The following is a 13,794-nucleotide window of genomic DNA, read 5'->3' on the forward strand; positions in this document are numbered from 1 at the left end:
CAAAATGAAGTTGATCAAAGCAACAATCACAATTGAAACACTCAAATGAGATTATTTAAAAAAAACAACTTGCCAGGAAAATATTGGAATTATTTACTTTGTTTGTTGCATATGAATTTATTACTTAATTTGGTAAGTATTAAATTGTAGATGGTATTAACAAACAATACAATATTTTATTGTATCTAATTACTATTTATCTTACAGTGCATCTAATAGGCAAAAATATCAGATTTTATCAGTGAGAATTTGTTGCAGGGATAAAAAGTGTAGATGAATAATAATTAAAGTAAAACATCTGAAGTATCAAAGAAATTGTTGCAACAATTATATGAAATTCATTGATTATACAATTACATAACACAATATATTACTTTTAGTATTTGAGGTAACGGCAGTATAAAAACATGCTGGGGGCAAAGTTGTAGAATTTTAGGATGTGGTCCCGGTATCTGAGCCAGTTGAAAGAAATTAATTGCTTAAATAAACAGATATATAATAGAGAAGTGAAAATAACGTAAGTAATAAGAATTAAAGTTCTTTCAAGAATAACAACATATAATTGTTTGTATATATTGTTAGTGAAATATATGTTATAGGGTGTATATTATTATTATTATTATAGTTTAATATATTATAATATTAGTTAATATTATTATAGTGTACCATGGAATTAGTTTGATCAGTGGGCATTTTGTATAAAACAGTAGAATGTGTTTCGTTTTATTGTGGATAAATGTATAATTATGTTCAGTGATTAAAGTACGAGTTATGTTGTTTTATATTAGCCAATAGTCGGCTAACAATATATATAAATGTTTGTGTGTATATTTGTATTTATAATAAAATTTAAACATGGCGCGAAGCTTGTTGACATATTACTTCAGAAGGTAAAAATATTATGTAGACAATCCGCAATTTCTTAATTACATACATCTTAATGATATTGTTATTAAAATCGGATATGAAATATTTAATCACTTACACTTCCCAATAATGTTTAGTCATTTAAACCCACTTTTGTTAAAGAATTGGTGCGGTGCAGCATATTTTTCCCATGTAGGTTCTGTAATTTTTTGTAAAACAGTAGTAGAATATGTAAATTAGGATGTTAAATAATTCATACATTCAATGCTGACATTTAACCAATCATGAAAAATTTCTATTCTTTTATCTAGGGTTGCCCAAGTTGTACAGAATTACCTCGGGATCTTTTTACAAAAAAACTTTTCCGCTACATCAGGCAAGAAATAAAATTCATTGCCCACTGGCAATACTGATATCCATATATTTACGTGATAGAACTGTTGTGGTTATTTTAAGGATTTTAAGTTTTCTTAGTATTTTTTTTTCCAAGCATTTCGATGTAGTAATCAAAGTTTTCACAAATTGTTGTATCTTATGTGAATTTATAAAATAGGCTTACGTTTATATTCATTAGTAAGTAATTTTTTGAATATATTTTTGAAACTGTCTTGTTTTGATGTCTATCATTACATATTTTATCTAATATTATGAATTTATTATTAATTCGTTTTTCGTTTTAATAACGTAGAAATTCGCATATTCACACATTGTATCGACCTTGATATTTTTTTTTATTAATGTTTGCCTTAAATGTTTTAGTGTCAAAAGTCACCCATACTGATCAAGTGGACTCCATAGTAAGTAGCTTTTAGTATATGTAGTATCTATATTACTTTATATTTTCTTGCATTTATCTACTTTATCTAACATTACCAAATCTGATGTAAATACTGCTTCATATAAACTTGTTACAACTTGTATGTAATTTTTCTAATTGGCTAATTTATCTATTTACTACTATTTGGAAAGTTATATTGATTAATATAATATTTGCATAAATAATTTTAGGTTCCACACAACAAAAGGCCGCGCACCAGTGATGATTTTTACACATTCTGTCAAATAGTATTAGAACACGAAAACTATGAGATGACTAGGCAAGAGGTAAGTAGAACTTGCTAATGAACCAAATTGTCGAAATTTGTGCTTAGGAATTACAAATTTGTTGTAATAAAATTTATTTAATAGTCAATTGAATTTTGTTATTTTAGGAACTACGTCACTCAGCTATTAGTCCAATCGACAGCTCAGGTAGTATGACATCTGAATCTACTCACAGTTCAATTCCTGAAGATAAGAACTTGTCGTTGGATGATGATACAGGAAATGAATCAGGTATGTAATGACAGATACAGGTCTAAACATTTAGTATGCAATGCCATGATTTGATGTTAGAGACTCCAGTTCTTAGTAGCCTCATTATTATCAGTTAGTCTGTGAACTTTGTTTAGTTTGACAGCTGAAATTTTATTTCAAGTGATACAGTGCGACAAATGCTTTTTGAAGCATTGTGTTTTCAACATACAAATTATTTGTGCTTTGCGAACTAGTTCTGTATAACAGAATCTGACAAATTTCAATATGTAATCAATTCTATTTTTTCAAAAATGCATAGTTTGTGCATTCAATATTACGTTTATGCTTACATCTATTTTGTACTATGAAAATAATATTGATTTAATATATGTTTCTTATTTATTCATAAAACTTGTTATAGGAACACTCAGCATTATAGAAACTCTGATAAAATAAATGTATAAACAAGCTTTGTGAGTGTATACTATCTTCTAACATGCGCATATAGTGACTGTGTTCAATGGAGAGTTATTTATATAAATGAAAATCATATTATTCTTAATACTTTATTGAATATCATTTGTTTTAGGTTTTGTAATTTTTTATTCATACAAGTAGGTGAGTAACAATATATTATTCTGTTTTTAGAAACTATTGATGTTGAATCCTATAATACTGTTACATGTTATTGTGGAAAGCCTTTCGCAGCAAGACCGATGATAGAGTGCTCGATTTGCCTAACATGGCTCCATTTATCTTGTGCAAAAGTGAAAAAGAACAATATTCCAGATATTTTCTCATGTCAGAAATGTAAAAGTAAACAATCTGGGATTTCATCCATTCATTCAGCTTCTTCCATGCATTTCAAGCCTACATCTAGACGTAAAAAGCGTGTAAGTTTATAGAGATAATCAGTATCTTATATAAAAACCTTGTACAAAATGTGATATTAGCCTTTGGCCGTAATGATTATGAATGTGAATATTTTGTCATATGCTATTCTTAATTATTGCGATAATCAATTATTTGCATAATTGGAAACGTTCCATTTTGACGACAATGTTTGGCTTTATTAGTTTTAAAATTTTGTGCTGTTTTTTTATATACAGAAGTAAATCTTACTTTTGTGATTTTTTATGGCATTGAAAAGGTTGATGCATCACTTCAGATCTGCAGGATCTACGTTTCAAGTGAGATACTTCATTCATTTTTTTATTATTCTTAAGTAGTTTAGATACTAAAGTTATAGAACAAGTTTATTCATTTCAATATTTGTTTTCCTGTTAAGAATACTGCAAAATCCTAGTGTAAATTAAAACTTATTTAATTTATAGAATGAGAAAATTGTATATATGTTGGCATTATGATCAAAAATTTTGTGATTTTGTCTTCAGGAAAGTGAAGCATTCAATTGTTCATAATGTTATTATATTTTTCATGTTGGTTTAGTTTTTGTTTAATTTATTGAAAGAACTTCTATGAGATACATGACATGCTTGTATGTATATATACATTAAAACTTTGTATGATTGTTTCTGGTAAATGATACTTACATAAAGCTGATTTCAGTATGTATGTGAGCATATGTGTGTATATTTTCTAATTCAAAAAATATTTTGTATTTTTGAAATAGTTGCTACACATAAGGTTTTCAATATAGAGATATATTTTAATTATTGTAAAAATGTAGTTTTTGTAAAATTTTCGTAATGTAGCCGTTGTTTTATTAATATTAAGATTTTGGCTGTGTAAAATCTTGTGTCTTTATTAATCGTTATGTTACGAAAAATTATTCAAACAATAAATAATTGTGTTAGTGGATTGCCATCTATTAAAATGTGCAATTGATTTGATCTAAAATAATAATAGAAAAACTACATTTTTTTGGATTCTTCATTTTAGAGATAATAATTTATTTTTGGGATTATGTACAAGCAGATTAAGTTCATTAATATATATTGTAAGATTGTCTATATCGCATTTAAATCAATCAAATAAAATAATTTAGACAAATTGTTGATATAAAAACTTCTTGAAGTTTCTTTTTTATGTTTAAAAAAATATGTACAAACCCAGGTGGTTATTTTAATATTTTTATGTAGAAAAAAATCCTTGCCTTTTATTGATTTAAAAAAATATAGCAATTTAAAATATTTTACTGTTGATATGTTATTGGGGATATTTTTTATATTGTGTGAATTTGTACAACATAGCACTAGTCGACTATTTTTAGTGATTGGTCAAATGCACTATGATTGCAAGTTTCCAGTGAGAATTATTTTTATCAATTAGTCATACATAATTGTAAATATCATTTTAAATTAGTATGTATCATTTTAAATTAGTTGATATCATTTTAAATTAGTAAATACCATTTTAAATTAGTGTATCATTTTAAATTAGCAAATTGTCTAGTGTACTTGATTCAAGAATTTTATTTGAAAAATGAGTTTGCCATAGCTTTTATTTGAATGTAGCAATAAAAATGTTGTTAAATCATAATTGCGCATATATTCATTGTGATATAATTATATTTTGGTACATTAGATGGAATAAAGCATTTTGTAATTCATTTTTAAATAAATTCATAAAAGAGCATGTACATACACAAGATTTTTATAGGATTATCAGAAATGATTAATTTTTGATAAATTGAGGCAGGTTTTTCATGATTGATACATCTTTGAATAACATTGTATAATATTAAGTAAAATAAATTTGTACATTCAAATATGTACAACTATTTTAATTGTATTTTGAAATATTAATTTATTTGTCTATTTTTATACCAGCACTGTATATTTACTGTTAAAATTGAGTATTAATTGGAACACAGATATTAGAACAAATTATTTATTTCTCAAATTCATTACATTATCTTTGAATATGAAACATTAAAGACTTATTGGATCAGAATGAGTTTTTTTAACTCTATGAGGAATATATAATACAACTTCACTGGATTTTTTTTTAAGTCTAAAAACATTCACTGACGTAAATTATTACATTTTAATAACATTGTCCATATATGCACACATTTGGCTCTGCCTATAAACAATAATCAAAAGATTCCAATTATACACAATAGTTATCACTCCATTTTACCCTGTGTAAGTCTGTGTAGATCGGAGTAGAAACAGTAATTTATTAGACATAAGAACATCAGTTTAGAACACTTATTGTATAAAGATTTATCAAAAACCACCATATCCTATATCAGGTTTAATACGGTCGAACATATTAGGCAAATAACTAGGCGCAGGCGGCGCCTGCGTGTGGCCGCCGTAAGCCGTATTATAATATGGATAGTTTGAGCCTGGTACGTGGATCGAAGACGGAGGGACGTGCGGCGCGACGTGCCCGTAGCCGGCGTACTGCTGGCCGTAGGGATATAGTGGCGTCACCGGCACTGGAACATGAGAATCCATATACGAAGGTGTTCCCATCAAGTTACCGTACGGAGGAATACTCGAATTCAATGGACTGTAATTCGACGACAGGCTACTAACGGAAAACGAGTTCGATGGGACGGGTAGGTTGCCGTATCCGGCGCTACTCATAGCGTAATTTGAAGCTGGATAGTGGCTGATGGAAGGTGTTGAACTGTTCATTGATGAGCTAACTGGATATGCACTAGGTATATATTGATCATTATTTTCATTATTATTTAAAGCTGTATTATGAACTACGCCTTCACCATCGGCGATACTTGGAATTTGATCTACGAGCGACTCTAAACCGGAAAGACTTTTAGAAGTGACGTCTTGCAATTTGTATTCCGATGATGGTTCCGGTCCCTGCGCCGATGCTTGGGAATAGCTTTCGTTTTCATTAGTATAGGGACGATAATTTGAATAGCTGTGTGGAATTTGCGGCGCCGAGGCCGGTGGATGCTCACTGACCGTGGATGGGGCAGGGCTGGAGAATCTGCATTCGGTCGTGTCCTCAGTCGGCATATTTGTCGGCGGATCGAAATCTGGAGGACCCAGGCTGGGCGATGTTGGTGATGGCGATTCCAAGTGCTCAGATGATATTGCGGCACTAATTTCCGAAGATAGATCCGAATGAGTGAAAGATTGCGATTGTGGCTGCGGCGATTGAGTGTAGGGCTGATGCGTTATGCCCAAATTATTCATATTGGAATAGCCTACTGGTGTTCCGGGAGTTGATGAATTATTATGATGATTATTTGTGTTGATGTTCATTTGGCAAAAATTTGTAGGTGACTGCATCGGTAAGGGAGATGAAAAACATTTCATCATTGATGAATTATTTTGATCTAAGCATATATAGTTACTACTACTATCTTCAGGTTTGATCTTTTTTGGTCGACCCCTCTTCTTTTTTGGCAAATTATTGTTCGCTGATGATGCGGGTTTACGGGGCTGTGTTTGTTTAGGCGTTTCTCCTTCGACCTTAACTTTTTTGGGCCGCCCACGTTTCTTTTTACCAAGTGGATCTTTTTTTCCTAGAGAATTATTGCTAATATCTATAAAGTCTCCAGTGCAGTCGGGATATAAGTCTGTCTCTCCTTTAATATCATCACACATTTTCAGTTTTGATTCACTGAATACTATTTCTGATTCGTCTATACTTGCTACCATACCATTCAAATAATCTCGAAATTTTTTAAGTGCAGCATAGAATGGCACTTTATCTGCAGCGCGTGGAAGTTGAGCACACCTTGCGCTTGATGATGGCATAACCCACATATACTGAAACAGATAAATATACATAAAGATAAATATATATTTGGTTATAAATTAATAGAAGGAGTGACTTTAAAATGAAAAAAAAAACGCACAAACAATTTATTCAGTCTTCGCTCTTAATAATCAATTAATTGTTCTTGGTTTTTTTATCAAATAAATATATGTGAATTGTACAAACCGTATTAGTGCCATCGACCAGATCAGGTTGTCGTCCAAAATTGAAGTCCTTTTTTCCGGAAAACACCTCAAAAATCAATTTGCCATTGAAAACAGCAATCTTTGGTTTAAAATGTTGTAATTTCTCTAAGAGTATTTGGCTTCCTTCTTTGATTTCTTTCCGTGTTAAATCCGCACTACCTTTTGTTGCCCTTTGAACCATATTTGTGAAACCTATTCCGATTTGTAATAGTTTATAATCCTCGTCTGCGGTCATTTGCTCGGCAGTTAAGCCCGACAGGTACAGACATTTCCAAAAATGATTTCCCGGTCCAGCGTAATGGTGACCTTTGTAAGCTGCAAACAGTCCTGGATTTATCCCAATCTGTTGAATAAACCGCTGTGATGATTATACTGTTGGTCGGATTAATTAAAATGCATTTAACTTACGATTATAATATCTAAATTGGGAGTTAAGTGATCGGGTAAAGTTCTTTTTGATACCTCTTCCTCTGGCATTCCATTAAACCGATCATGTTTCTTCCTCTCTTTGATGATGGGTGTTGGTCCAACAACCATTCCATCAATATCCATACTGTATTGAGTACAAATTAATCACGTCAAGAATCACTTTGAAATATAGTGAGCAATACTGCCATTAATAATAATAACAGTAAATTTTATTTCTGTTTAAACTGAAAGATTATAAACACTCAAAAAATATACCAAATAAATATAATCAAAATAATAATACGAAATTCAAAAAGCACATAATTTTTATAGGCTTAAAACTATATAATTATGTAAATTATATTAACAATGACAGAGTAAGTTAATTAGAAATTAAATTGTAAAAAGGCAATAGCTTGTGAAAAAAGGTACATTTGCAAATTATATAATATACAGTAATACCCCGCTTTGAAGCAATTAACTGAGCAAGAAGGAAACAAAAATATTGACATCGAAATATAGTGATTTTGATAAAAAGCAAGAACATTCAATGGTGTTTGGAACTAGATTCTGAAATTAACCATTTCGGATTGTACAGCAGTGTTGAAACACTTTTGTAGCGAAATGATTCAAGAGCAATTTTATTTTATTTTTCAAAATTTGCTTGGAGTGTTAGAAATAATTTATCCACTTTTCAACTTACTACGTTAGATGCCTTTTTGGCAAACTACTCTGATGGATCGTAGCCTTCGCGTTGACCGGGGTGTTACTGTATATATATATATATATATATATATATATATATATATATATATATATATATAAATGTACACCGGGGTGTTACTGCTTACCCTGTATCTTGTTTATTTTTTTTCTTCCGGCCTCGTTTTTTGGGACTAGGCATCAAGTTTTCGATGTCAACGGGGTTGCGCTGATGTGCCTGGTGCACGGGCGATATCATTTGCGAATGGTTAACGTTGTTCGCGTGAACGTCAGCCAATTCGTCGTCAACGAAGTTATAAGGGTCGTTGTTGCTGACGGGGTGCTTACATTTCACGTTTGATAAGTGGTGAGACGATGTTATATCGGCACTCGTTTCGTAGCCATCGTCCAGTGGCTCAGCTTTCACGGATGATATTCTGGAGAGAGTTGAATGTTGCATTAAATTTATTACCAGGATAGTTGTATATAGCTGTATTTTTGCTAATTGACCAGTTAACTATGGCGCATTGGGCTGTGCATATAAATTTGTGTCGTCAGTCGAAGTAAAATATTACTTTGAGAATATGTGTTGTTTTTAATTTTTCAAACATTGCAATATAAATAGCAATGGTCAAACATTTATGCGCATGACGAGTATACTCGCCAATACACAAATTTCTGCCACTTCTCCATGACGAGTATACTCATCAATCACGTTAACTGGTTACGAATTATACTTATAACTACAAGTATGCAAGTGTGCACCAGATATATATATATATATATATATATATATATATATATATATTTATATATATGTGTGTGTGTATGTGTGTGTTTGTGTATAATGTATATATATAGCTCTGTTCGGATCAGAGATATGAACTCCAAAATAGCTCTTGAAATTGAGAGTTTCGAATTCTGGTGCTGCACGACCGTCTTTGAAGGTAAAATAGAAGGACTGAAAGCCCAGGAAGAAGAATAATGGAAAGATGATTGAAAGTATGACTGAAAGAATTGTAAAGAAGAAAAATGCAGATTATTGAAATTAGAACGACTGAAGAACAAGGAAGAAGAAGAATGAATATGACTGATGCTTTACACAAGAGGAGAAAGGACAGGGAATTGGAAGCCGAAACTCAGGATCAGGAAGAATGGAAGCAGAAGTTTGAAAAGAAAACTGTATGAAAGTGTATAAATGTGAATAGTAGTAGTAGTAATTATATAACAATGAACAAGAAGAGGGAATAAGACTTCAAAGCATCTTTATTTTCAGACAGTTCTATCATCAGTGGATCTATTATTTGGAAAGATAGCTTTAAAATCTTTACCTTCTCTTTTTACTGGATGTTATGCTCTCCAAGATTTAGGAATTAACCATTCTTAACTCTTTCCACTTGCGAATTCCGAGATTTATATTAATTTTGCGGCGGCATCCGAGTGGAATGGGTTAATACACGCACACACACACTCTGTTAAGGCGATCATACTTAATACGATTTCTTGCATCAAACGCCGGCTATGAAACAAATTGTCCCTATCCCGCATAATACGCCATGCTTATTTATCTATGTAATACGCTTACTTAAGTATAGGAAATGTTTTTGGTTTGATGCCTGGGAAATCGTCTCAAATATATGTACTCAAATTTAAGTATATATTTATATGCAATCTGGGCATTTAAATTGCCTTAAATAATTGCAAAGTAAAAATATTTGTATAGCGAAACTTCAACAAAATTAAAATTCTGTAAATACAAATAAATTTAAATCGTATTTAGTCATTTCTAAATGTAATAATAATATCAAAATTAATTGTTTAATTATAAATACGAGTATTTTTAAAATAAATATTTATAGATAAATATTTAAAATAAATATAATTATTATATGGGTTTGTTAAATAAACGTATCTCTGGCACAATTATTGAAGGTTTCAATAAATTCTTTTAAAATTAAAATAATGAAATAGCAGAGTACCAAATTATAAATACTAAAAGTTTTGTGCGGCATATACGTAATAGATCTTATTTTTTCAAATATCTTATAATTTATAATGCAAAATGGAAATTTAATCGCGAGTACGTGCAATAAAAGTCTAACAATCTCTAAAATCGTGTAATTTATTTGAATAATATATAAATTTATTATTATTAATAAATAAATTTACTAAATATGAGTGAAGCTTGAAAATTTATAATATTTCGAACCATTTATGCCACTACAAATACATTTTCACTTCGCTCATCATTATAACATGGCAACAATAAAACTCACTCTGTAACACTTGTTTGATATAAATGCGTGTGTATATATGTATATGTATGTATGTATATATGATTCTTTTCCGAACAAATAATCCAATAAACAATATATTTCTTTATCTATGCTAATAAATAAAAAACAATTAGTTTTTGTAGATGTTTAATTACGACGTTTCGGAACTAGATACAATTCATCATCAGGTTTTTCTTTCAAAAATAAATTGTCAGATGGTGAAACGTTTATAGTTCCGAAACGTAATTAAACATATACTAAAAACTAATTGTTTTTTTATTTATTGGATTAATTGTTCGGAAAAGAAACATATATAAAATTTATTGCAAAATTCTGGATTTATATATATATATATATATATATATATATATATATATATGAGAATCAGTCTTCAGGGCAATACATCAATTAAAAACTTGTATGAACTTATAACATTTTTATTGTTTCCATACGTTTCGACACATTGTTTTGTGTCATCTTCAGTGGACTCTAGTTTGAAAGCACAGATAAAAATTATTAATTAAAACTAATTTATAAGAAAATTTCTTATAAATTAGTTTTAATTAATAATTTCTATCTGTGCTTTCAAACTAGAGTCCATTGAATATGGCACGAAACAATGTGTCGAAACGTATGGAAACAATAAAAATGTTTTAAAAGTCATACAAGTTTTTAATTGATGTATTGCCCTGAAGACTGATTCTCACATATCTCAACATCCAAATTATCAAAATTTTAATATATATATAGATATATAGATATATATATATATATATATATATATATATATATATATATATATATAGTGTGTATACTCAGATATGTATTTATAATTATATATTATTATATTTTTATTAAAATTGTTATGGTGGAAAACACTAGAAAAAGAAACACACATACACACACACACATATATATATATATATATATATATATATATATATATACATATGTATGTAGGTATGTATACATACAGGTACTATATTTTCTAGAGTCTTCTAAAATGATTCTGTTAGAGTATATATGTTTACATACGTGTACACCCTTTTAGAAAAGATATTTTGCATAAAGATTGTTAAATAATGAACTGTAACAATGTAAATATCTTGAAAATCCGATATGAGCTTTTGCTTATCAGTATGTGCTATGTCAACACAATTCGGAGCAATGACATAATGACAGTTGATATAAAGCGTATAAGATAAATTGTAAACAAAGATATCTCACATTTTATAAGGATGATGCATTTGTGTGTCTAATACGGGCATGTTTTCATTTGAATTCATGCCCATTGGCATTCCTTGAACATCTTGCAGGCCTCCTCCTGGTTCCATACTAGCACCGAGAAGGGTAGCCGTTTCCCTAAATAATGTAGCAACTTGCATTGATGCTTTTACTGTAGAAATTATCACAAACCATGTACTAATTGTCACGAAACTATATCACAGACACTTTAACTAACGCAGTCACAACTTATTTTAATACATTTTGTTCCATAAAAATCCTTAACTGACAGAATACACCATCAAAACCTCACCCTATAAAAATATTCACAACTTCGTGATTGGTTCAACGAATGTTTCTGAAAAATCAATATCTTGAAAATGCTTGTATTTTTCGTGAGTGCTTTATACAGCGCAGGCATTGGCATCATCGCTTCGCACCGATCTGCGCTCTCTCACTATGGCCGCTACGAACTACGGCTACGACTGCGACTACGGATGATGCTACGGACGCTCTACGTTTCTGCTCGCCCGAATACGAATACGAAAAACCGAACTGTCAGAACTGAACTAAACTGAGCTGAATCGTCTCGAAACGCCATTTTAACCGATTGCATTATCTTAACACGTTCGCGGACTCGAATGCTATAGCATTCATTTTCATTGTGGTGCAGCATGGCATGAATGCTATAGCATTCAAATTATCAAGTCAATTATCTTTTATAACCTTACGTTTTTGTAATTATTTTACCTGTCAAGGTAATGAATAACTGATTCTTTAGGTATTTTTGTATCATCTTATCATAATGACGTGGATGCTATAGCATTTGCATCGGCCAATGGATTTACGACAATTTCGCACAAGGTATTGTTGTGAAAAACAATCAAAGCGTCGCAAAAATTCTTTATGGTACAATGGTTTACTGTGATATTTGAGATCAAAGTGAAAACACCAGTTTTTCGATTTATGAATATAAATGATTTCATATAAGAAGCGTAGACGGGTTTTGGAATTTTTCAGTGACACTGATTTAGATGAAGATACAGGTAAATGTATTATTGAAATAATTGGAAATGAAAGAAATGAATTTAAAGAAGAATTTTGTGATAGGTTTTGGACTAGGATTTATTGAATGAAAATGCACGGAAGAGTACCCCTAATTTTTCAACATCATCATCTTCTGATTTGGAGAATACTGCCAATGCCAATATTGAAAATGAGATGCATAACTCAGACACGCTGTGGAATGAAGATACTACAGATATTCAAGACTTTGGTTGGTCTTCAGTGGGTATAGCTAATGATGTTATAAACTGTAAAACGCCGAAGGAGATTTTCGATAAAATTTGGAATCAGAAAATAATGGATTCAATTATTAGCTGCACAAATAAATATGCGAACAAATTACAGAGATTTCAAAAAAACGAAACTTGATGAAATGGAAGTATTTTTTGGTCTGCGTTTGTTGCAGTCCAGAAGTTTGTTCAAACTGGTCAAGCAATTAATCATATTACCATCCAACTGTGAATCCGTAGCAATAAATGGCAGACTATCTAAGGATTTTAATTTTCTGAAACTTGTAAATGGTTCGTTTCAAGTCGCATATAAAGCCTAGAGAAAGTTTACCATTAGATGAGTCAATAATGCTGCAAAAAAATAAGTATGGGATTAAATTCTACGAACTTTGCACATACGATGGCTATTATTTCAATGCATTCACATATAAAAGCAAAGTATCAAAGGAGAGTCATTTTTAATCTGTAGTTGATTTTGTGGTTATGAATCTAATGAAACCATATTTATCGAAAGCTATCCATTATTTATGGATAACTACTACTACTATTATTGTATCGGACTTAGCAATAGATCAATGTTATAGCAAGGCTATGTTACGTTCCAATTTTCATATAAAATGCTACTAAATACTATCAAAATGTCATGTATTCACTGTGCGATTAGGCGTTCAAATCATCTTGCAAATCAAAATAGTTCCAATTGTTTGGACATGAAGTTCTAAAACATATCATTATAATGATAAATGCATTATGCTTAGTATATATATTATAAAGTTTTTAATTGAATGTTATCTAGTTAATAAATTATTTGTTAAC

General features: G+C 30.3%; 3 protein-coding genes across 3 annotated transcripts in view; 1 reads left to right on the plus strand and 2 right to left on the minus strand.

Annotated features, from left to right (window-relative positions):
* The window catches only part of LOC113376380 (rapamycin-insensitive companion of mTOR-like), a 2,532-nt gene extending 1,839 nt beyond the window's left edge, over positions 1 to 693 (minus strand). Inside the window, exon 1 of the mRNA XM_026616288.1 lies at positions 667 to 693. Coding sequence (XP_026472073.1) covers positions 667 to 693 — 27 coding nt within the window. The remainder of the gene's footprint in view (positions 1 to 666) is intronic.
* Positions 694 to 1,394: 701 nt separating this feature from the next.
* Positions 1,395 to 3,120, plus strand: LOC113376551 (PHD finger protein 23-like). Its single transcript, XM_026616512.1, has 5 exons — positions 1,395 to 1,440; positions 1,627 to 1,664; positions 1,876 to 1,971; positions 2,079 to 2,202; positions 2,812 to 3,120. Coding segments are annotated over exons 1-5 (516 nt in total). The 5' UTR covers positions 1,395 to 1,439; the 3' UTR covers positions 3,069 to 3,120.
* A 2,237-nt stretch (positions 3,121 to 5,357) lies between these two features.
* On the minus strand, positions 5,358 to 11,844 carry LOC113376381. The gene is made up of 5 exons (XM_026616289.1): positions 11,687 to 11,844; positions 8,337 to 8,620; positions 7,482 to 7,639; positions 7,054 to 7,416; positions 5,358 to 6,878 (listed from the first exon to the last, which is right to left on the minus strand). The coding sequence occupies exons 1-5, from the start codon at positions 11,842 to 11,844 to the stop codon at positions 5,358 to 5,360; spliced, it is 2,484 nt and encodes an 827-aa protein (XP_026472074.1).
* Positions 11,845 to 13,794: the final 1,950 nt, after the last annotated feature.

This window comes from Ctenocephalides felis, unplaced genomic scaffold (assembly GCF_003426905.1).
Source record: "Ctenocephalides felis isolate EL2017-DRISC unplaced genomic scaffold, ASM342690v1 CF-g0.4_SCAFFOLD_01886, whole genome shotgun sequence".
In the NCBI taxonomy this organism is placed as follows: domain Eukaryota; kingdom Metazoa; phylum Arthropoda; class Insecta; order Siphonaptera; family Pulicidae; genus Ctenocephalides; species Ctenocephalides felis.

Excerpts from the sequence above, each read along its gene's own strand:
- LOC113376551 (XM_026616512.1), top strand. Across the intron at positions 1,665-1,875 it reads CTGATCAAGTGGACTCCATA|GTTCCACACAACAAAAGGCC; the intron begins GTAAGTAGCTTT and ends AAATAATTTTAG. Across the intron at positions 1,972-2,078 it reads ATGAGATGACTAGGCAAGAG|GAACTACGTCACTCAGCTAT; the intron begins GTAAGTAGAACT and ends TTGTTATTTTAG.
- LOC113376381 (XM_026616289.1), bottom strand. The coding sequence starts at position 11,844 with ATGCAAGTTGCTACATTATTTAGGGAAACGGCTACCCTTCTCGGTGCT. Across the intron at positions 7,640-8,336 it reads GAAAAAAAATAAACAAGATA|GTACTCAATACAGTATGGAT; the intron begins CAGGGTAAGCAG and ends CGTGATTAATTT. Across the intron at positions 7,417-7,481 it reads CCAATTTAGATATTATAATC|ATTGGGATAAATCCAGGACT; the intron begins GTAAGTTAAATG and ends TTTATTCAACAG.